Here is a 25267-nt window from a genome sequence, read left to right as displayed (position 1 = left end):
ATGACAAGTCATGTTTTTCTCGATCAAATGAGTACACATCCAGTCTTGTGATTATTTTTACAAACTGCTGTGGCATTCAAGCTAATGGCTCACAATCAATACAACTATTCTTTTTATTGTTATTGACTCTGATATCTTTGTGGCACTTTTCTTTCTCATTGATGTATCACTTAATGATGTTTGATGTTTCTGTAGGAGAAAAGATGGATCGGAAAATGAAGATGTAAAAATGTGAAAATGAAGTAATCTCATCACATAATAGTAAGGATTGCAGGTTTAATCAACCTTAAACTCATGACACTGTGTCCAGGTAATTTATGGTAAAGTAGAATATGTCGAATTCTAGAAAAAGTAGTTGTTCTTATTTCCAATGAATGAGCTTTTGGAGGTGCTTGCGTGTTTTACAGCCTGGTTTTCCTATTGCAGGTCTCCCTTCTTATTCCCAGGAGTGGCAGAAAGGCTGGGATTTATTTATTTTGGTTCTTTTGATTGGAAACTACTGAGATTCAGTGTTGAGCTCTAATAATGAAAGGCAGAGAATTTATGGTTGCCATATTCTTGCAGTGGGGATACAATCCTGAAATTTTGTGTTTACAGTTTTGGAGCCGATCAAAATATCCAGTATTTGCTTGAAATTTCCCAACGAGGAATGCACTGCCAATACAGCAGTGGTGCTCTCGAGTTATTGTCACTGGAGCCACTAATATGAACGTGACTGGCTGCTCAATTAATCGCCCTTACCAGGATCCTTGCAAAGTGTTGGACTACGTTGCAGAGGTTATCAATGGCTTGTTTGACGAGTGGCACAACGATATGGGGCGGCTTGCGGCATGGACGATGGTGCTGCAGAGCTCTGGGTGGGGAAAGTCAAGGACCATGCGAGAGCTGGCTACCAAGGGCTTTTACGTTGTGTACGTCTCCTTTCTCAAGGCCGGGTCTACAGGCATCCCGGATCGAAGTGCTGTGGCGCAGCAGCTGATTTATAGCAAAATGAGCAACGATCCACGCGCCGTGGCAGCATGGGTTCTCGCCATTTTAACTCAGATCAAAGAGAAATCTCCAGAGGAGTGGATGAAGGAGCAGTCGGAGCCACATTTTGGCCAAGCCGTGGCTAAAAGGTTATCTTCTCTCCTATCTTCTCTTTTTGCTTGCTGACTTTGTGCTCGTTCCTCCAGCTACCTTAAACTCAGTGAGGAGGTGCTGGAGGAGGTGCGCGAGTCCAAGCCCGGTCCAGGACAGGACTGGGATGGTGTGAAGCTAACTCACTGGATCCGGACGACGGCCAACAAGATTTTCGTACCCGATAAGAAGATCATTGTCTGCATGGACAAGGCGTCTTCATGGTTTGGACAGGTGGCCGGTTCATTCCTGGCCTGCAGGAGGTTTTTTTCGTGCATTCCACGCAACTTAAAGGTGTTCGGACTGGTAGCAGATACTGCCGGAAAGCTCGGCCTCGTCATCCCTCCGCAAATGCAAGATCGCAGCTCCCGGGCAAGAGCTCCTTCGACCAGGTTCTTTGAGCCGATCTGGGTGGTGGGGAGCTTGTGGTGGGACTTCGAGCAGGCAAAGAAGCTAATGTCCTTGCAGCTGAAGACAAAGGATCCGACCACCCCCTTGGCAGAGCTGACGAAGGAGTTGTTCAGGTGGGGGCGGCCCCTGTGGCGTGCTACTCTCGACAATGGCGCAGATGGGATGGAGGTTGTGACGTTCGCCATGCAGAAGCTTCTGGGGATGCCCATGGAGAGACTGAAGCCGGTCGGTGAGGAATCGCTGACAAACGCAATGGGCATTGCCGTTCTGGGGGTGGCGGCTGGCCTCGAGGTGGTAGCCTGGTCCGAACTAGCCAAGGACATGGTGGCGGGCAACATGCGGACGGTGAGCCACGTAAGTGGCGACCGTGACTGCGTCTTCACCGCGGACGCGTTCGAGCCTATATTGGGGGAGGCAGCCGCGCGCATACTGGACAACAAAGATCAGTTGAATGCGGTGCTGGAGGTGGCGCAGCGGGTTTTCAAGCAAGCGTACGTTGTGGAGGGGCCTCGAGGGGAAATAGTCGGGCGGATTGTGCTGCTTCTGGCAGTACATGCCTGTTGCAAGCACGACGTCGAAGCCAATAAGTTTACTCACCCTGTCAAGCTCCGGGACTTTGTGACCAAGCTGTGTGGGAAACCGCTGGAAGTAAAAGGGCTCGCCTGCTTCAACCGCTTCATTCTCCTCAACAGAAAGCAGATCACGAAGGAGGACTTGCTCTTATGCTTTCTGGGCAGTGTGGCGATCATACCGCAACGGAACCAGGAAGCTTTCGATGCACTGCTTCCAGTGCTGATGCCAGGGCCGGATGGGACGTATGAGCTTCGCCATGACAGAATGCAAGCCGTGCCGGTTCAGATTCGAAACAGAGACACCTACTCTGTGAACACTCAGAAGCTTGCCAAAGCTGCATTGGAGTATGCTCTCTTTCGCACTTGCTTTTAATCACCAGTCTTTTTGTGTTCATTGCAGGTGGGATGACGAAGCTCCGGTTCCAGGAGCAGCGAGCTCCAGCCAGGCCAGCCCCAGCCAAGTTCCACAGGCCCTCCCTGAGGCTGACGAGGGACTGCTCCAACACATGGACGTGGGTCTGGACGAAGCTCCCCAGCGTCCTGTGCGTAGCTGCACGCAAATCAAACGGCAGAGTCTGCGTGGTGAAGATGGTGAGGATGAAGATGAAGATATTGATGTCGAACTCAAGGATCCAGCATATAGAGATATAGACGACGACAGTGATGAGAATGAAAGTGATCAGGAGCCATCTCGGAAGAAGAGGCAAGTCGTCACGGATGGTGAGACGTTGGGGAGTCCTATTGCCATTAACATGCACTTGAGAGGATGCAAAAAGTCTTCGGTTGAAATTTCAGAAAACGGTAAAGTGTTGATTTTGCACCAACTTGCATATTTATTTCTTGGGGTAAGTGGATATAAGAGTGTTTTAAATGATCTCATTTTTTAATTTTTTGCAGGAAAAAATTCTTAATGCTCTTATGCAATTGTGCACAGCATATTTTAAAATGGAAGATCATTTAGCGGGGAAACGAGGGGACATAGTGAGACACAACTTATTCAATTACTTTAAATTGCCCAAGTCAAAGGTAAAGAAGCCTTAGCGCAATTTGAGAGTTGGATTCCCAAGTTAATCACTGAAATTGTCTTTGCTGGCCAAACATTGTTTTCTACAATACCTTTGTGTTTCCAGCTCCAGTAGGAGCCATTGCAATGCTTGCGCTGGTGAATGGTGCATTTGGTACCTAACGCAAGCAGGGCCCCAAATTCTTTCATCAACCAACCATGGCTGCCGATGCTGTACTAGGAACTGTCAAAAAGAATGAGGGATGTGTTGATCTTGTCATAGTGCAAGACAAGTCGCAGTGCAGGTTGAGTAGTTGTTAATGATCCATGGCCACTGCACAAGCTCCTCTGGAAAAGCTGACGAGCCGCAGCTGTTCTAGAAAATGCGATCATTTTGGGATGCCTCTCAACCGTAAAGCTTCTTACCTGACCGCCACATCTCCTCCCCTGGCTAGGGTTTATAGCAGATCCCATTTCCTGAAGTTGCTATTTTGGTGCTCGATAGCTAAACACTAGCAACAGCAGCGGAAGAATGAAATATAGTCAAGATGTAGCTCATTAAGCTGATTGGTTCAAGATATCTGATTGCGTTTCTCGTTTTTTTATCAAGGTCTTCTAAGACAAGCTGGGAGCTCGGCAATGTTGCGCTCAATAGAGCCAAGAGAGATCACTCACGGCAATCACCACGAGGACGTTTTCAACTTCCCGCTTGTGACCATCGTCAAAGTGGAAGAAGGCGTCCCATTTCCAGTCCTGGACAAGTTCTCGGGCCCGAAACTGGATCTGGCTGTGAAGCAAGAGGGCAGGAGATCCTGGAGCAAGAGGGATGTTCAAGTTTCACGCAGGTACTGGACACCAGACAGTGAGAAGCAGGCTTTTGCACATCAGCTTGCACTGGTCAAGGCAATGAAGCAATTCACATTGCCATCCCCTCGAGAGATCGAGCAGCTGAATGAAACAAAAAGGAAAAGACAGAAGCCATACATGTAATTTCTAAGCTCAAGAAATCCTCTTCAAGCTTATGTGATCTTCCTGGCATGTCAGCAGAGATGAAGAGGTACAAGAAAACCTCTGGATGGGAACCTGTAGGACGCATTTATATCAGAGAGCCTCCATGCCCAACTACACGCCATATGCCCACTCTCAACAATCTGGTACCTGTGCTCATGTTTCTATCATGCCAAGAGATAAGCCCATTTTAGGCCCATTTAAATAAAGATTTAATATAGCTTTAGGGCATAAATGGCTTTCAACAGAATAACATTGATTTATTCACAGAATAGAAGTAAGTAAAAGAGCTTTGATTGTTTTTACTAGTCTAGATTATAAATCATTAGCTGTTGATTGAAAGATAGAGAATTAATACATATCGAAAAAAGGCTAAAAATAGTCCGATTGTTTGATGATTCTCTTTAAACAATCTAAATCAGTTAAAAAATCTTAGAGAAAACTAATCTGAGGAATAAGGGCATTTAAGTATAAAGGGCAAAATTATGACAAAGAGAACTTCTAAATGCAAAATTTTTATGCAAATAAAGGATATGTAAATAAAAAAGTGAAAGAACTAAAACTCAACTCATCCCTGTTAAAATAATATTGAATTAACAGAGCAACAAATTGTTTCTAGATAATATTATTTATCGAGAAAGAATAAAAATGAGCAGTAAAAACTATTACTATATTCAAAGAAAAACAAGAAAAACATACTTTATAAAAAAAAAAATATATATATATACAACAGAAGAAGACAAAATACTAATAGAAACTTGAAACTTACAAAACAAACACATGAAAAAATAAATATTTTAAGAAAAAGAACTAGGAGTACAATATATGATGAAAACTTAAAAGAAGAGTATATTAAATTATAAGCAAAGAAAGAAAAACAATAAAAGAAAAAGAGCAACAAGAAAATGAAGATGAAATAGACAATACAAAAAGTATGAAAGCACTACAAACTTATAATGAAGCTATATATAATATACTGATACATCCCTATAAAATTTGTAAAAGACTCTGGTTTAAATATAATAAAAAACAAGAATATGCATGCAATCAATGCATGATAAACAAAGAAAAATATAAAAGTCCAAAAAATACTAGAATAAATGAAATTGATCAATATACAAAATATTGAAGAGAAAATGCTTCCTTTAGGTATTTATAACAATATCAAATAAACCTCAATAGCACCAATGCATAAAAGGAGGAATAATAAATTTCCCAACTAATATTAAACCAATACTCAATAAACTATCAAGAACATTTAAAAACACAAACAATAATAATTCAGCTGAAAAAAGATTAAATGATAAAAATATTATAAATATGGAACAGCCAGACTAAATTATATTTATAACAGTATAAAAAATTACAAGAAACAGAAATATATAAGAAAAATAAAATTAATATAAATGAAAACTGGTTTCAACAAGCACAAAATTTAGACAATATAGATAATAAGACACAAATAATATTAGAAAACGAATTACAATAAGAATTAATTAAAGATGATGAAAGTGTAAATCTAATAAGCAACACTAATAATGAGATATTACCAACAGATACTATAGTAATTAGCTTCTTAGATGCAAATCAAATTGATATTTTTACAAATAAAGTTTTAGTTATAGCACCTGGTCAAAGACAACACTTATTAAGATTATTTGTAGATGAAGATGCTGAAGAGATGGCATATCCAAAATTATTTGCTGGAAAACCAAGACTATTAGACATAAAAAGTAAATATACATACCAAGAAATAATTCAATGGGAATTAATGAATGAAGATAGAAAATTTGCACAATATATTGAACATATATTAACAACAGCTGTATAAATAGAAATCAAATTTGTTAATCAAAATGCAGGTTTTAGATTAAGAAAATCTACTTATGAAGGAAGGAAAGCCACATCAAAATTTGTGTTTGAAAATGAAAATATGGATAAATAATAAAGTCAAGCATAGGTTTTAGAGATTTGAAAATCTAAAAATTATCACCAGATAATTTAGAAGCATTAAAAATAGATGCATTTGTCATGATAAGACAATTAGGACCACCAACAGTTTTCTTAACTCTTAATTTTCATAAAGACATTAAGAACCATTAATAAATATTTAAAAGATTTAAATATAGATAAATTACAAAAAGAAGACATAGAAAAATTTAAATTTAAATTAAAATATATAAAATATGAAGAGCTGATCCAATAACTATAATATGATAATATGCACATAAAACATCTGCTATGTGGTACACCACATGAACATGCACTAATATGGTAAGAAATTCCAACATAAAGATTAGAACAAATTAAAAATATGTTAACAAAAAATATATGTACTAATTAAGCCAAAGTACCAGATAGTATAATGGATGTTTAAACTCGCAAACATAGAAAAATATATAAAAAATATAAAAATATAAATTATAAATTTAATTACCCAATTCCTCCAATGCCACAAACAAAAATCTTAGAGCCTATCAAAGACATTATACATCATGAAAAGGATGCTTATGGAATAATTTATAAAAGAATAAAAACTATACTAGAAAATAAATCTATAAATCTAAACATTTTTAGACTTTGATGAATATTTAAGTATAATAGGAATAACATATGAGCAAAATAAAATTATAATAAGATCCACATTAACAAATACAAAAATGTTTTATAAATAAAAACCAAAAGACATAAACACAAATATATTTAATGACAAATTAGGCACTGTATTTGAAAAAAAAATTATCAACTATATTTTGAAATTTGCCAAGGAGAATGAATAGATACATTTAACAAAGTTTGGTTATTAGAAAATAGCTTCATACATGGTAGAGAAATGCTAATTCAATAAACACATTTTTAATATTGTCAATCTTATTTCATCACATGTTTAGAACTGTAAAGTTCATTGGTACCAAACCACAATAACAATGAATAAAACGTTTAAAAATGAAACAAGACTTTGCAAAAATGCAAGAATACAAACATAGCAATACCAAGACTAATTGAAAAATATATGCAAAGACTAGAAGAATTAGAGGACTTAACATTAGCAAAGAGAACAACTGAATATATAACTCAAAAAGAAGTAACAACATGAAAACATTAAAGAAAACAACAAATATATAAACTTTAGTAAAGAAAAATATCCAAAAAAGATGGCTTTTGAAAGATTAATCTTACATAAAAATTTACAAAAGAAGATCTTAAAAAAATGTACATGATGTATATGAATGCATATTAAGCAACAACAGCATATGTCAAACAGTATTAACAAATGACACATTAGATAAATATAAGAGACAGTTTTCAACAATAAAATGCTTAGTAATAGACGAAATATCAATGGTAAGTATAAAAATGTTACAAGATATAAATTTCAAAATAACATATGAAATAGATTTTGCTGAGATGGATTGTATTTTTACAAGTGATTTCTATCAATTAAATCCTACAATTGAAGCACCAATTTATGCAACAAAAACATATAGACCTGAAAATGATATCTCCATACACCATCCATGGAAAAACAATTTCAAATTTATGAACTCATTGGAATAATGAGGCAAAAAGAAAATACAATCTTTAAAAAATCTTTAAATAAAATAAAAATAGGAGAACAAACAGATATAGAGCCAGAATATATACATAAAGAAGCCTCCAAAAAATACATTATATATTATTCTATACTTGCAACTAATTCATAAGTAAGAGACAAGGTATAGATATAATTATAGAAGCACAAGACAAACATAGAAATTTCTGTCCTACATATTTTAGGCTATCAGATAATACAAGAAAAATACAAGGACTACATAAGATATTACATTTGAAAAGGAAAATGGCATTTGAAATAACACAAAATATAGCAACAAAATATGGATTAGTAAATGGAGCACATGGAGGTAACCCAGATTGAAGAAGAAAAATAATATGGAAAGAATTCTCAGATATAAAACAGGTGAAAAAACAAGAGCTAAATAAAATATAATAGTAATGATAAATAATGAAAAAACCTGGATATCAATAAAAAAAAAAAACAAGAATAGTAAATATTACAAAAACCGAAAAGTAGATTTCAATTTCCAATATAACCATGTGCAGGAAGAACAATACATAGAGCACAAGGATCAACACTAAATTAGGATATGACCCATAGAAAACCAAATATTCAGGACATAGCATTGTCAAGAACACAAACACTAAAAGGGATACATTTATATTGACCAATTGAACATAAACATATTAAAATTAATAAAGATGCAGGTAAGAAAATAATATGAATGACAATAGAAGCACCATGGCAAATTGATTTAATAGATTAACAAGAATAAAAAACAGCTAACCAAAAAATTATACATGTTTTAAACACAACATCTATTACTGCACATCAAGAAGAGTGATACACAATTATTAACATCAGATATAATATATATGGAAGACGTAAGAACACAAAACATGAGGATTTATATATTAATAAATATAAATCATATATACATGAGCAACCCCCATATATAGCAATCTTTCATACAAATGACTATAAATCAGAAAAATTAAACATTTAAAAACAGAAACAATAGCAATGTCATATATATCACTAGAAATGTTTTTTAAAAAATTACAAATAATAAATTTACATAGAAAAACTGGAACAATTATACAAATATTAAAAAAACTACAAAAATATATACAAAAAATAGATAATAAAAAACCAATATAATTACAAGATAATTCAATATTAACTATCAAAAAGAAGAAGTAAAACCACTTCAAACAATAATGGAGAAAGAAGGATACATACAAATAATAAATAACAATACATGTAATAAGAAACAAATAGATCATAAATGGTCAAATTTTTCCTCATTTCTTGTGAAACTACAAAACCAAAAAGAAATAAAAAAGAAAAACTAAAGAATACAGAGTAAAACCAAACCTTCATAAGAATTTGTTTTGGTTGACAAATTCTTGACTGAATAATATCCATAGCACTGACATACCTCTAGTTAATTTATGCTAGTAAAAAGAGCCAAAATAAACTAGACTTCACTTTGAAGAATCGGGAGAAAAAACTTTGAAAAAAATAACCTTTAAACATTAAAATCTGTCAACTTATGCATTTACCCAACTTAGGGTTAAGGTATAGAGCCAAAAACACAAACCCATTTTGTAAACCAAGTAAAAAACAATTCGATCTTAGACCTTCATAGACATGCATTGCATTGTGAAAAGAAGGTTTAGGGTTTATATTTGAGAATATGCCCTAGAACAACATTGTCTCTACTATAGGGATGGAATAATGCACCCTATTGAGATGAAATACAGCCGCTTGACAAGATCCATTTAGCCTCATCTCCCAAAACAGCTCCAAAGACTTCTCACTTCTTCCATTCTGAGTGTGGCAAGAGAGGATCAAGTTCTAGGATATGATGTCATGATGGTTCCATCCACAGATCCTGGAACACTAGTATGGAAGCACTCAAGACTCCACACCAAATGTACATGAAACTTAACAAGCTTCTATAGTGTTTTTGTTTGCTAGTGTCTCCCATGATTTGGGAGAGAAGAGACTTGGCTTGTGGCAAATTCCCCATACAAGCACAAGTATTAATCATTGATAGTTTGAATGTAAACCCCAATCAATGCATTGTAAGTTACAGTGTTTTTTTGGCTCATGCTCTAAAAGACCTCACAAGCTCATGATTATTACAAACTATAATCTTATTAATCAAGAATTAGAAGCATATTTATAATTTATAATATAATATTAATCTTAAATAATATTAATCATAAGGATAGTTTATAAATTATAAATACAAGACTAATCTAAATGAATACCAACCATTAGATGGTAGCATATCCTAGAATATCCAAACATAGTCTAGGTATATTCACTACCACACCCTAAAGCAAACAAAAAAATTAATAAAATAATAATTAATTAATAAATTGTAAACAAATAATTATAGTATAAATTATTTAATTAAATTAAATTAATTTTAGTTCTTTGCTCTCTCTCTCTCTCTCAATTTGTGAGTAGTATTTTTATACTATATGCATCCAGTTTCCTTACTCTCTCTCGATCTATAAGTAGTATTTTTATACTATATGCTTCAAGTTTTCTTGCTCTTTCATTATATATTTTTATAAGAGTAATATTTTTTAGTATTTTTGAATGAAAAATTAAATAATTTAGAAGAAATATATTGAAAATAATATAATTCTAAAATGAGATTTCTTATATAGAAATTATATTTTTACTATTCCAACTAGAGTTAAAGAAATATATCTATTATTTTGAGTAAAATACTGGTGAACTCATATAAATAAAAATGTTTACTTAAATATTACATTCATAAATAATAAAAAATACCTTTACTATCTTTAATACTATCTTCTAAGAAGAAATTGAAAGTTTGATTAAAAAAACACATAAATTGCAATTTATTTACATTTTATAAAATTTGACAATAATATATAATTTCTAAAATAAGTTTTATGTGAGAATAACATTTTCTCTACTCTTCACTAAAGTAAAAGAAATGTAATCTGAAAGCACTAATAATAAATTTTAGTTTTTTCTTTGTTAAATTGATTCACATTATTATGTTTATAATTTTCTATTTATCAATTTATTGTGAGATATTATATTATATATTTAAACCCACTATATGATTTCCTCAATAAATTATCTTAGTTGTAATTTAGTAAAAAATAACTTAATCTTGATTTGTTTTTCAGAGAAAAGCAAATAAGCTATGCAGAAGGCCGAAAATCAAACAAGACACAGCTACGTGATATACATACCCCGAATCTTCTGCTTCCGTGACCAACGTTTCATCTATATCTAAAATTATATGGCAGTCTTAAAGTTATTAGAATAACTTTACAAATATCTTTATTTATATGATATCCTTTTATTCCAAAAATAGAACTTATTCTTTGTGTAAATTTTAATTACTTATATGATGTTATGTTTACTTATTTAAAATAATTTTTAAATAAATTATTGCATATACACTAAATTATTATATTTTTTTAGTAAAATGATATTTAGAAATTTATTAAACTTTTTATATTTACAATGTAACTTTAATTTTATTTAAAAATATTTTAGTTATGCAATCATTCCCACTGGCAATAGTGTTATCCCTGGATCCATCTCGGTGAAACAAATTCGAGCTTTCTCTCACTCCTATGACATTTTTGTTACACAGTCTAGAACAACATTGTAAGCGACTAATTTTTCCATTCTACTTTAGTCACTTAACCACACCTCCGACCATTTGGAGGAGTCTCATTCACAACCTCTATAAATCCAATTCAGGACTTGGGACTTGCTAGCCCCAAGAATGGCATCCATGCCACTCAACCCTTGCACCTGGTCCAAGTGCTCCATGTGTTCGATCCCATGACCGACACTCAAAGGTACCACCGACATAGCAACCTGTTACGCTAAGGCCATGCCCAATCACCTTTGCTGCATTGGTAGTCCAATACCACTTACAACACAGTCTTGTCTCTCCAAGACTGGGCCAACCATCCATGAGTGGTCATCCCAGATCCACTCCTTAGCATCCTTAGGATGCCCACCAACAAAGGGAACAGCCTTCCCCAATATCCCTCTGTTAGTCCCCACTAAGTCCCTTTTTGCCTTTGGCCGAGTTTGCCAACACTGCCACTAGATTGAGGCCCACAGGCCCGACCATTAAGTCCCATGGTCCTCTGGGACTTCCTCACCACGTGACCATATCCTTGGCCACCACACCAAAGGACTGCTCCTTTTCCTTTCCACAGTCTGGGACTTTGGGACAACACTTCGGAACACCGTGGCCTTACGCGAGCCACCTGGGTACTCTCCCTGCCTTCCGCCATTGGGTGCTCTAGCCATGGGTTTAGAGCGAGGTTCCACTGAGCCACGCCTAGTATCCAAGTAGGTAGTGCCACCCACACTTGGACTGGGAGCATCGGCCAGTCGATCTCCCGGGGAACTAGAGCCGGATCTTGAACACTTCACCAAGCTACCTCGCTTGTTGGTCCATGTTCACTCTAGTCTTGGACTTCCCAGTGGTCAGCTCATCACCCAACACTGGGTCTGGCCTTCCTGGGCCAAACTGGCCTTTCCTGGCCAAACTGGCTCCATTGCAGTTCTCCCCCTTATTATACTTTTGGAGCTCACTAAACCCTCCAGGGTCTAGGAGACGAACGCTTTGGGCTTTCACCCTCTCAGACTCGAACTCGGACTGGGACTCGGACTCGGACTCGGACTCAGGCTCGGACTCGGACTCGGGCTCGGTCTCGGCCTCCGCCTCGGTCTCGGTCTCGGTCCCGGTCTCGGTCTCGGTCCCGGTCCCGGTCTCGGTCTCGGTCTTGGTCTCGGTCCCGGTCTCGGTCTTGGTCCCGGTCTCGGTCTCGACCTTGGACTTCATCTCGGGTCCTTCTCGGACTCCATCTCGGATTCCATCTCGGGTCCATCTTGGACTCCATCTCGGACTCCATCTCGGACTCCGTCTCGGTCCATCTCGGACTCCATCTCGGACTCCACTTTAGACTCCATCTCGGACTCTATCTCAGACTCCACCTCGGACTCCATCTCGGACTCCATCTCGGACTCCACCTCGGACTCCATCTTGGACTCCGTCTCGGTCCATCTCGGACTCTTCCACGTGTCATGTGTTGGTCCTTTTTGGGTCCCTTTTTGGAGCCTCGCTTATTGCTCGCTTCGTGCTTGTTCCTTGAGCCCTTTGTTGGGAGTTCCACTCCCACTCTCGACCTTCCAAGTCGGAGCTTTTAGTCCAAACGTGTTACGCTCGTTTGGCTTTCGCTTCGGCCACTACCACGTGGCACCCTGTCCAGCTCCACTTTGAGGCTTAGGGATTTTGTGTCTCACAACTCCACCACCCATAGATGAAGTTCGATGTCCTCATTGAACGGTAAACCCTTTTATAAAGTAACACCCGCAGGTATTACCATTCTCATCCTTGGCACCTGGCCAACATTTGTCTATGGTTTGACCCCGAAGGCTCACCATGCCTTGTCCATCCTCTAAGGAGGATAGTCTCTCCAACTTGGAGACTGATTGGACCACTTGTGGTGGTTCTTTCTGTTTATTGGTTTAGTTCTTGCTAAACCTATTAGAGAGATTTTCTCTAACTCAATTCCCACTACTCATACTTGAGTAGTCTCAATTCTATTGACATAACCTTTGCACTTTGGAACTTTTAATTTTAACTTCTCCGAATCAATTTCCTAGGTGTCTCCAACACCTTACGTTGCACATGGTGCAATTCCACTTCCCTATCCTAGGAACTGGAACTTAGTGCCTAAAGGTGGCACGATAACGAAGAGAGGATGATGGTACCCTCAAGTAAAGAACTTATCATAATTGGTGCTAGGGCTGCCCACGGCCCTATTATTTGGCTACCTTACCACTCCCCCCTTTAGAGCATCCACTTTCGCCAAATCGGAGCGGTTGAGAATCCATCCTTGGGGAAACATTGCCTTTCCCACAATCCGTTAGCACCCAACACATTAGTGTTTTCGGCTTAACTTTGCCATTCGGATTCTTCCCCATGATTCCCATGGCTCTTTTCTTAGCCACTAGTCTTTTTCTCCTATCCTTGATTGTTGCACCCAACAACCTAGGATCGCTACCTCCATTTTCGAGGTTTCCTTTCAGTTCCATAGCAAACACTTTGCTTTTGCTAAGTCTAGAGGGTGTTCACCCCTAGTACGTCTCTTTAACATTTCCGGCTGTGGGCTCTATCCACGGCCTAACTTTTGAGACCCTCCCTTGGATCTTTTATAGAGACTACTTTCTTCGGACTTCCTATGCCATAGCAGTGACATAGCTCATTTCCCATAGGTGCTCTTCCCACTTGGTCACCTTGAACAAGCCACACCATTATCAATAGTTCAAATTAACACTTTGAATAGGAATCATATCCCTTAACTCAAACAAGGACCTTGTCCTTGTTTAGCCACAAGATCACCTAGTGATCTCATCTTAACCCCTTAATAGGTCCACCAATAGGAACTAAGTCTTCCAGACCCTTCTAAGTTGTTGACTATGACCCCAGGGGCATCCCCCACACTTGGCGGTGCGCCCAAGCCAGCCCTTCTAACCAATGATCCATAGCAACTGAGACTGGGTGTCCCCATCTCATTCACCATGTCCTTGGTGCCCTTTGCACCAAAGTGTTCAAGTTAGATATGCCGAGCTTTCACTCTAAGCAATCTAACCGTGCATCACGACTCCGAGGCATCCCTCGTTTGGCAGTGTGCCCAAACCAGTCTCTTCACTGAGAGTCCATGACCACCGAAATATGAGTGTCCTCATATTCCAAACCATCACCACGCCCTAGTGATTTGGGACTCGAACCCAAGCACTAGAGGGTCGGGACTTGAACCCAACCTCCATATATGCATCTACGGACGGCATCACTCTAGATGCCTGGCGTGACTCCCCACGCCGGTGCACCAACTTATACTTAAAGCGCACTATAGATCACAGCTTAGGAACCTAGTTCCTCCACATTGCCAAGTCCTCTCACTTGACAAGTCTGTGATCATGCATGGACTCCTCCATGCTTGGCCCCATGGCTCACCCTTTTTGAAGTTATCACCTTCAACTAGGGTATTTGTTCCCCTGACTTGCCAATCTCGCTTTGGCAAGTCCTCCGACCACTGTAACATGGTTCTTGCACAAGCATGAAAGCCCTTGATCATCGACTTTCGTTCAAAGCCCTCTCTTTGAACACTCGGGAATTACTTCCCTAACCTTGATAGCCTTGCCTCATGGCAAGCTTCAAAACCACGCTTCTGCTGCGCCACTCTGATTTTGCACGTTCCTTGAACCATTTACGCTTGGCCTTTCTAGGTACTAAGCTACCTAGAATCATCTTTGGGAACCTTGAAGGAACTCTGTCCCTTAGCTTGCTAAGGCCTCCCTTTTTGCGAGCTTTTCAATTACCATATAGTCTAACATGAACAATTCCATATTTTAGACTCTCCATGGCATCACGGTTGCTAGCGACAACACCCTCGAGCCCCCACTTGATTCTCCACTCCCAGTTGGCATAACCAACCTTGGTTATGCCCTTCGATTCCTATGGTTCGGTTCTACCCCCTTACTTCTTGCTTTTGGCTTCACACCTTTCCTTCGGTCATTCTCCTCCAGACCAGGAGGATAGCTTTGCACTTTCTATCATGCCTTAGCAAGTATTTTTAGGGATGAACCTACCCGATAGCCTAGGGAGTGGTTCCTCAATCCAGATATGCTAACCCTATAATCCCACACACCGAGATTACATTGTTGCTTATGGGCCTTTACATGCCCATCGCTCGCCTTGCCAAAATTCCATTTTTGGCTTTGTCCAATTCGAGTAGACAGGCTTCTTCTATCTCTGCTACCTTGGACATTTGGATAGCACCTTCTGTCCATCATTCGCTAGGGACTTAGTCCCTTGGGCCTTATCTATTTCCCTCGCGACATCAAACACCACCTCCTGGTGTTCTAGAGTGTTCGGGTGTCCCAATGACGGCTTCCTTGACAATGAGTATTTCCTTTTATGACATTGACTTACTATATCGCAACATAAGCAACTTATCCCCCGTAAGGGTATATCCAACTTCTTTATGCCATTAAGAAGGCTTGGGTAGCTACCTTCTACCCGTTTAACCAATTATTTTGCACCTCTTGCTTAGTTGCTTCATAGCTGTCAAGTCCTACAACTCATTGCTAGTGCTTCCACAACTCCATCATTATCTAGGTCACCACACTCCAACTGCATGCTCTGCAGCTTAGGCTATGCCATTCCCATTTCCATTGGGATTCCTTTGGCAAGGGGTTCTCATGAACCCACCAACATAGCCTCAAGGTATCACACCTTAGCATATTTGGTGTCTCCACACCATCGGCTCCACAAGCTTACCTCTATGACACTTCTTCTTTGTGTCTAAGTCTTTTGCCAAGACCAATACCACTCTTTCTCATACCAACCATCCGTTAGCACTGCACCATAAAAGTCACACACAACTTTGTTTCAAAGCTGTTTTCTTTTGGGAACACCCTTCCCACGACTTTAGCATGGCATATTTTGCCATCGATGAGATACCCTCTGTTCTCATCCTTGGATCCTATGATCCCCCCCATCCTTCGTGGGGTACCACACACTTCAGTCCAAATGCTTCCATTAGTCCTTTAGGACCATTCCTTGGCTCTACTTGAGTCATCTAGCAGTTTTGGACTTGGTTAATCCACAGACTCGTAAGGTCCTACTTGTCGGGCACTAGCTCACTGGAATACACTTCTTGCATTCATGTCCTCACTCACAAGGACTATTTTCACAAGTGTTACTCTGACACTTGATTTTGTTCTTTGGGGCAACCTTTGCCCCTTAGGACTACTTGTCCATGTGATGAGAATACCAGCACTTCTCTAAGTACACCCCCCAACTCCTTGGGTTGTTCCAGCATTTATTAAAGGTAGCCCCAGCTACCATTTCAAGGACTTGAGTCCTCTTCCTTATTTGACCTCCCACAGTCATTACTTCTGGTCTCACATTCATGAGCACCAACCTCAACTATATGAGGATAATCTTGTGACTCCTTTATTGCTTTGGAGTTTTTATCTTTCCCGTGATCCCAACTATAGTTGTTTATCATGTTTATCGCGTTTGTTGCGTCAAACACTCATTTGGATCACATCCTCAACTCTCTAAGGAAACTTTATACTATTCCCAAAATCCCAAAGTCGTTCCATTATTGGCCCTTTTCTATCCACCACATTGTGCCCAAGTTCACGCATGAACTTGAGTGGAGAGCTATGTCCTCTCGACATGCTACTCCTCAAGGATAAGCCCACTCCTAAGACCTTCCGATGCCAACATCAATGGTGATATACTTGAGCACCAATAAAAGTCGGACTAAGGAACAGCTCCGACACTAAGTTGTAAGCGACTAATTTTTCCATTCTACTTTAGTCACTTAACCACACCTCCGACCATTTGGAGGAGTCTCATTCACAATCTCCATAAGTCCAATTCAAGACTTGGGACTTGCTAGCCCCAAGAATGGCATCCATGCCACTCAACCCTTGCACCTGGTCCAAGTGCTCCATGTGTTCGATCCCATGACCGACACTCAAAGGTACCACCGACATAGCAACCTGTTACGCTAAGGCCATGCCCAATCACCTTTGCTGCACTGGTAGTCCAATACCACTTACAACACAGTCTTGTCTCTCCAAGACTGGGCCAACCATCCATGAGTGGTCATCCCAGATCCACTCCTTAGCATCCTTAGGATGCCCACCAACAAAGGGAACAGCCTTCCCCAATATCCCTCTGTCAGTCCCCACTAAGTCCCTTTTTGCCTTTGGCCGAGTTTGCCAACACTGCCACTAGATCGAAGCCCACAGGCCCGACCACTAAGTCCCACAGTCCTCTGGGACTTCCTCACCACGTGACCATATCCTTGGCCACCACACCAAAGGACTGCTCCTTTTCCTTTCCACAGTCTGGGACTTTGGGACAACACTTCGGAACACCGTGGCATTACGCGAGCCACCTGGGTACTCTCCCTGCCTTCCGCCATTGGGTGCTCTAGCCATGGGCTTAGAGCGAGGTTCCGCTGAGCCACGCCTGGTATCCAAGTAGGTAGTGCCACCCACACTTGGACTGGGAGCATCGGCCAGTCGATCTCCCAGGGAACTAGAGCCGGATCTTGAACACTTCACCAAGCTACCTCGCTTGTCGGTCCATGTTCACTCTAGTCTTGGACTTCCCAGTGGTCAGCTCATCACCCAACACTGGGTCTGGCCTTCCTGGGCCAAACTGGCCTTTCTTGGCCAAACTGGCTCCACTGCAGTCCTCCCCCTTATTATACTTTTGGAGCTCACCAAACCCTCCAGGGTCTAGGAGACGAACGCTTTGGGCTTTCACCCTCTCAGACTTGAACTCGGACTCGGACTCGGGCTCGGACTCGGACTCGGGCTCGGTCTCGGCCTCCGCCTCGGTCTCGGTCTCGGTCCCGGTCTCGGTCTTGGTCCCGGTCTCGGTCTCGACCTTGGACTTCATCTCGGGTCCTTCTCGGACTCCATCTCGGATTCCATCTCGGGTCCATCTCGGACTCCATCTCGGACTCCGTCTCGGTCCATCTCGAACTCCGTCTCGGTCCATCTCGAACTCCATCTCAGACTCCACTTCGGACTCCATCTTGGACTCCATCTCGGACTCCACCTCGGACTCCATCTCGGATTCCACCTCGGACTCCGTCTCGGTCCATCTCGGACTCCACCTCGGACTCCATCTCGGATTCCACCTCAGACTCCGTCTCGGTCCATCTCGGACTCCATCTCGGACTCCACTTCGGACTCCATCTCAGACTCCATCTCGGACTCCACCTCGGACTCCATCTCGGACTCCATCTCGGTCCATCTCGAACTCTTCCACGTGTCATGTGTTGGTCCTTTTTGGGTCCCTTTTTGGAGCCTCACTTATTGCTTGCTTCGTGCTTGTTCCTCGAGCCCTTTGTTGGGAGTTCCACTCCCACTCTCGACTTTCCAAGTCGGAGCTTTTAGTCCAAACGTGTTATGCTCGTTTGGCTTTCGCTTCGGCCACTACCACGTGGCACCCTTTCCAGCTCCACTTTGAGGCTTAGGGATTTTGTGTCTCACAAACATGTGGACTCTGGCAAGCTCAAACTCTACAAATGCCTGCTTTGTATCATCCGATTATTTTTGTGGTGACCAAAAAAGATCGGAGTTAAAAAGTAATAAAAAAGTAAAAGTAATTAAACTTAAGTAACTAAATTCTTTTTCAAGTTCTAAGGATAATAAAATTTTACAATTGCCTCCAATTGTATGAATTTCAAAGTTTATACCCTATAAACCACCTAGATTTAAAAGCATATAAAAATATTAAGTTTTAAAGATTGAGTCTATAATATAAAAAATTATTTTATAACATTAGATATAAATAATCTTACAAAGGTTGCATATGCATAATTTTTTCTTATTGATCATGCTAAAACCTATTAATGTTAGGTGTGTGCTGAAAAAATGTAAATTAAAAATTAGAATAAGATATAATTTTATATCTATAAGAAATATTTGCTAAATGATTTTGGTATCAAACTTTATATGATGGTGAAAACAACATAAAGACTTCATGCACTACTTTAATACATTTGTTCAAAAACACATTATGGTTGTAATATGGATGACATAAATGACAAAGTTTAAATTCTCTTTTTTGCAATCAAATTTTGAAGTTTAAGCAAACATTGAGGATATTCTTTTTGCAAGCCCTAGGTCTACTATCTAACCTATCGTGAAAAGGTTCACTGAAGCAAAATGGCGGGCAAGGAGGAGGCTGGGAAGCGAGAAACCGCTGCCAAGGAAGGATTGCCCAGGGAATCCGTAACCACTACCTTGTCGGGGATGCAAAACCAGGTAAGCAACAGGATTCTCGCCCAAATCATCGATCTAACAACACGCGCATTCTATCCTAGAGAGTTTTGTGGGGCGATCCAGAGATTGCTGGCTACCTGGAGAAGCGCGGAGGGCGATTTACATCGTGGAAACGCCGCTACTTCGTCTTACAGGGATATTTTCTCTTCTACTTTATAAGCGAGCAACAGGTAATCCAAGTTTCGATAGAAATGACCATCGCCACTGTTTTTGTTTCATTTGTTTCGTTTAGACAGAAACTCCTCTGGGACTTATTCCAATCGAGGGCTGCACGATCAAAGAGTCCGCGGATGTTGGAGGCAAGCTGCGAAGATATGTTTTTTATCTCAACATCGGCACACAACACGTTGGATTTTCCAAGACCGAGACTTACATTCTAGCAGCCTCGTCCCGTGATAATCTGGTGCGTATGTATTTATTAAACTTGATTGCTCAAGCTCTCTTCTTCTTGTTCTTCTTTTTTGTAGGAAGAATGGACAGAGAAGCTGGTTCTCGCTGCCGAGAGTAGAGAAGAGCTACACGGTAAAGGAACGCAAACTTTCCTAGAGCTAAACCTTGCTTTTTTGTTTCTCTCCTGTCCAGGAGATCTTCGCTGCGCTCGCGCTGTTGTTGGAGAGATCCGGGGATTGCTAGCGCTATCTCCTTCCGAGAAGCGCCTCTTTGCTTCTCTTCATGGCGAGGAAGCTCAGGCACTTCAGGTAATCCAGAAACCTCTGCATCCGCCTTTTTGTTTTTCGTTTTTCTAACTCGGGTCAGATACTAGCTGGAATAGCTGGAGCTACTACGAGCTAATGCCGAGATGGCTGATCTGAGAAAGGAGATCGAAGCTGTGTCGATTGAAGCGGACAGGCAGGAGAGCGCAGTGTTGCAGCAGTTGATTCTCTGGGATATAATGTCTTTGACTGATCCAGGTAACTAAAATCTGTTCTTGAAGAGTTTCCAGTCACCGAAGTGCTTTGTTTGTCATCATTTTCTAGGGAGAGAACCCAACGATGATTATCCAACGCTTACTAGGCTCCAGGACGAAGTTCGCTACTCGGATGAGATCTATCGTCTTCTCTTTAAGAAAGGGAGCCTCTTCCAAGGTGACGGTCTACAAGATGTAAGCAAGGATCGTTTCCTTTCCGTGCATCCACACTTATATAGTCCTCGTGCAGCTAAAGAAAGAGTGCCGGATTCTCCTGGTCAGTTTTGTCCGCCAGGTGCTTGACTTGATAGAAGAGCACCATGCAAAGGTAAAATAATTTCTAGTGACCAAGGATGTATCTTGTGCTGCTGTTGTCCTACAGATACGTGCCAAAGCACCACGGTTCTCATTTAACGTGGATTCCGGCATTTACGAAGACATGTTCTACGTCAAAGCTCCTGTCCTTGATGACGAACAAGCAACACTGGAGTTGCTTGCTCGAGCCTCCAAATCCGACGACGACAGCGACGAGGAGCATGAGACAGAAGAAGAGTTTCACCGAAGATTCACAGTTGTCCAACCTCGAGGCTCAGAGGACTCGTTAGGAAGAAGATCATCCCGGAGACAGTCGGCCATAGCCATACCACCGCAAACATCACGAAAATCTTCAGGAGGAGGATCAGCGAAGCAGCAGCAGCAGCAAGGTGGTCCGAGGCCAAAGCTCTTTCCGGAGCAGCAGCGACCGTATCAGCTGACAAGAAGTCCTTCTCGAGGCTGGCAAGTTACTCCCGCGGGTGGTGGCTCTCCGTTGAGCTTGGCTCCAGTTCTAAGGAAAAGAACTCACTTCTACGAGAATCCAAACATGCTGGGATCTGTGGTCACTGGAAGAACAATCGCTGATGTGGTGGAGGAAGGCGATGCTGCTACAGCTGCTGCTGCTGCTGCTGGGGATCAATCGACTAGCATTGAATCGATGCGCCAACGAGTCCAGAAAGTGGATCCGATCTTTACTTCGCACTTTGGACCCGAAACGAGGCCGCCGGCTTCTCACATAAAACACGACGCCAACAGCACTCAGCCAGTTCCAACGTCGGCTCCAGATCTTCCACCTGGTTTCATTCCTCCATACAGCCGGCCCAACGTTTTAGCTTACGTGAAAGGGACTATTCCTCGAGCCAAGTCTGTGAGGCCTTTGAGACCGTCGGAAGCAGCAGCTTTGGCAGCAGCAGCCGCAGGAACTTCGTCGGCGCCAGGCAAGCAGAGTGTTACTCCTCCTCGAAGCAGGCCAAACACTCCAGATGTCGCGGCTAGTAGTAGCAGCAGCACAGCAGTGGCAGCAACTACGGGAGCTGCGGCAGCAACACCACCAAAGATCTCCGAGCGTCGTTCGATATCCATAGCTCCTCAAGCCGTGGAAGTCAGTGAGAAGGCTCCAAAACCAGCGGACGCTAAGCCTCGGCCCACTGTGAAGTTTGGACCGGATAGCAATCTAGGAGAAGTAGCATCAGCGGCAGCTTCCCCTCCTCGGGCATCTCCACCTCGGTCTCGTCCGGTGGTGAAGTTTGCTGACGAAGGTGACAGCGTGATAACCATCACCGGTCCCGGACTTGTTGGACGAGCTTCGTTCATCGGGATTGAACCAGAAGCGCTCGAGGCTGGGCCATCTTACGGACGGATACGAGACTTCCCAGTGGTGGTTCCGTCGATCTTAAACTCGGACGTTGGTCTCGTGTTCCCCGAGAACACCGACCTTTTCAATGCTCCACAAGACAACGAAGACGAAGAGGAAGGCAGTTAGAACCGAAGTTTTGGGCATGAAATACGGATAGACGAAATCAGAACTGCTTATTCCACAGGAGTTACGTTGATTTTGTTTGACTTTCTTTGACTTTGATTGACGGTTACAATCCAAGGGTATATTATTAATTTACGTGGAAGGATGCAGTGTGCGGCTAGCTGAGGAACTAGAGCTTAGAGCAACATGGGTTTACCAATGCCATAGCGTTTGAGGTAGCTGCTTTTAAAGGTAATGTTTGATTCCTCGGAGCATTAAAAGAGGTTTTGACAATTTTGTTATGTGCTGCCGATATGCAAAACAAGATACCTGGATGTTAGGCGTGATGTCATACCACTCTTTGTACCTAGAGTACCTTAGGGAAGGGCTGATTGTGGACGCTTGTTCTTGCTGCCCGACACCCTCAGTTGGGCAGCATTTGCCAGTCCTTTGAGCAACGGTTCCAAGATCTTCGGAAGAATGACGCAGGAGGCAGGTTTATCAAGCTTATCACCGCAGCTCTCTTGGAAACCATCCACGGGGTAAGGCCAGAAGCAAGCAAGCTTACCAAGCGTTGCAAGATCTTCCTCAAAAATTTACGCGTTCACGATAAGGCTGGAGTGGTCACTCTTCCGGACGTCTTATCGTGTAGACATGACATGGGGCTGCTACACATAACACCAGCAATAGCCAACGTTCATGGGCAGATTGTTTACGAGTATAAGCAGCATGGGAACCTTTTTGAGGAAGCTCTTGGAGAATGCCTAGACCGGGGAATGCGGATTCGTCCTGCCAGTCGGGATCCAAACAAGATCACCTTTGGTGGTGTAGCCACTGGGGAGAAAATGTCATCTCTTATCATCATTCCCAACTTTGGCTGTGTTACAGGAGCTACGCAGCGAGTCGGGATGGTGGACTTTGATACAGGTGTGTAAATGAACGCTTTGTACTTTGTTTCGCATTGACTTATAACTTGTTTGGTCTGTTTAGGCAACGCTGGATGCAGTTTTTGCTATCTATGCCTCATTGGAACTTCGGATGGTGGAAGCCACAGCCTGTACTACGGACTTTGCGTTTTCCACCACAGATGACGATCGATGGATATTTGTTTCAATAGTTACAGGTGGAGGACATGTTCATAGAGTTCCTTCAGGGGTGCGGTCTATTGTGTCAAGAGCTCGAGAAACAGTGACGAGAGGTTAGTTGAAAGTTGGTAAAATGGTAGGGGAAAGTCTTAGTCAAAGTCTCAGGATGAAAGGATGTACTGGTTCCAATTGGGATATATTCTTATTTTTGTTGTTTCATTCACTGTGATCAAACTCCTGAGTGACAAGTTCTATTAGTGTGCTTTCTAGGGCAGTACATGCCTTCCCTGGCATCCACTCCAAAGGTACTCCCACTCGCCATCTCACATATAACCATGCTGGTGGCAGCATTTTGCTGGGTGATCGATCTAAACCCTTAGTTCTTGTGGCAAGGATTCACCTTTTCTCTTAAAAATCTGTGTAAATCCGCATGCTGAAAAATTGATATGAAATTGCAAACTTTCTTTCATTAGTAGAATAAGAAAAGCTTACTGGCTTTTGTGAATCACAAATCTTCTAGTCTTTTATAGTGTTAAATCTTGCTCTGAGTGAATATTCCCATAACAGCCAAAGCCCTCCACGGAATCGGTAAGCTCCTCTGTCTACTCTAGTGGAAGCTTGATATGTCGCTCCAGCTAGAAGGCATAGTTACCAGGCGTTCCAGGAGCAACTCTCCTGGGTTGATCGGTGATCGCTGCTGTGCTGAGTGAAACGCTTCATTGCGTCAAAAAAAGCTCATCGCCAACAATGTGGCCTACTCAACTGCGTTTCAAGGTCATGGAGCCAGCTCACGGCCAAGCACCCGACCTGGCATCGCCATCTCACAGAAAAAGCGGACTTTATCATCACGAAAGAACATAGTGCCTGGAAAATTTCAGCTTACTATATGAAGCGCTTTCACCATTTGCTTGAGCTCCAGAGAGAAGTTCATGGTTGAGTAGCCCCAAGCATTTACCGGTATAAGGAATGAGTTTGTAGAAATCGCAATAATTTATTCGACTAACCATGTCGGTTCAGTCTCCTAAGCTCGTCGTACTGAAGAAGCTCAACTCCTGTCACGCCAAGCTCGACCAAATGCGGAATCTGTAAACAATCGAAGTCCCAATGAAAAAAGAAAAAGTCACGGCGGCGGATCCAGGCGATCGATCGATCAATCAATCAGCGCAGCTGGAAATATCGTGGAATTTCCCGAACAACAGAAGATCGACCACACACGCCCATCTCGTAGTCCTTCTGATGAAAAGAAAAGAAAACAACAGAAGCTCACCCCGGGACCCTGGTGCGTGCTTCATCTCCCTCCCATCTCCCTCCAATCATCGAAAGCTCCCAAGTACGGAGCCAGCTTCTGGGTCTTATTGCAAACCTTCTACGCCCTCCAAGTTTTTATTATTCTTGTCGCGAGGCGCTAAGTGGAAATGTCCTACAAAAAGTAGAAACATTATCTCGAGACATATATTTTGTGGATCAAGTACGATTTCTTGCTTTTGTGTCATGGCTTGTTGGTGACTTTCTTGGTTCTAAATTACAGTCCCCTGGGAAGAGGAGTTTGCTTACACGCATAGTGTCACAGAAGTTCCATGCTCCGAAAACAATGCAAGAGTGACACCTTGTCCCAGCTTAGATGGACCGGGGGGAGTGCAAGACTGTGGGATCCAAGTCTGCCTGCAAGACCGGATCGCAATCAAAATGCAGCAAAACTTGGAAAGCTCCCATATCAAAAATTCGTGTTCTTCTAATCTAACGATGTCAAGAAAAAGCTTCGGCATCTCTTATCGTCTTCACGCCTTGCTCCCCACTTTTTGCAAGAGCCAGCCTGGGCAGTAATCTGGCGTGATCGTTGCAAACCTCATTGGCGCCCGCCGAGTGGAATCAGCGCCCGAAAATCGAAGCAGTGACCAGAAGCAGTTTTAAGAGCAAGA

The 25267-nt window shown here is 41.6% G+C and overlaps 1 protein-coding gene across 2 annotated transcripts; it reads left to right on the top strand.

Annotated features, from left to right (window-relative positions):
- The first annotated feature begins 19431 nt into the window (after positions 1–19431).
- Positions 19432–22406, top strand: LOC9643336. Of its 2 annotated transcripts, XM_002963080.2 has the most exons (9): positions 19432–19564; positions 19624–19752; positions 19815–19985; positions 20050–20104; positions 20165–20280; positions 20355–20493; positions 20560–20684; positions 20740–20817; positions 20872–22406. In XM_002963080.2, exons 1-9 carry the CDS (start codon positions 19466–19468, stop codon positions 22285–22287), a joined length of 2328 nt encoding a protein of 775 aa, XP_002963126.1. In that variant the 5' UTR covers positions 19432–19465; the 3' UTR covers positions 22288–22406. The 2 variants fall into 2 exon arrangements, with proteins under 2 accessions (XP_002963126.1, XP_024520158.1); XM_024664390.1 differs by having other exon boundaries at positions 20050–20280.
- The last annotated feature ends 2861 nt before the right edge of the window (positions 22407–25267 follow it).

Source organism: Selaginella moellendorffii, unplaced genomic scaffold, assembly GCF_000143415.4.
Source record: "Selaginella moellendorffii unplaced genomic scaffold, v1.0 SELMOscaffold_2, whole genome shotgun sequence".
Classification (NCBI taxonomy): Eukaryota; Viridiplantae; Streptophyta; class Lycopodiopsida; order Selaginellales; family Selaginellaceae; genus Selaginella; species Selaginella moellendorffii.
This window is presented reverse-complemented; position numbering and strand designations above follow the sequence as displayed.

What these genes read in the sequence shown, in the direction of transcription:
- LOC9643336 (XM_024664390.1), top strand. Translation starts at nt 19,466, where the DNA reads ATGGCGGGCAAGGAGGAGGCTGGGAAGCGAGAAACCGCTGCCAAGGAA. An exon ending in CCTCGTCCCGTGATAATCTG is followed by an intron (nt 19,986 to 20,049) that starts GTGCGTATGTAT and finishes TCTTTTTTGTAG; the next exon opens with GAAGAATGGACAGAGAAGCT. An exon ending in AAGGTGACGGTCTACAAGAT is followed by an intron (nt 20,685 to 20,739) that starts GTAAGCAAGGAT and finishes GTCCTCGTGCAG; the next exon opens with CTAAAGAAAGAGTGCCGGAT.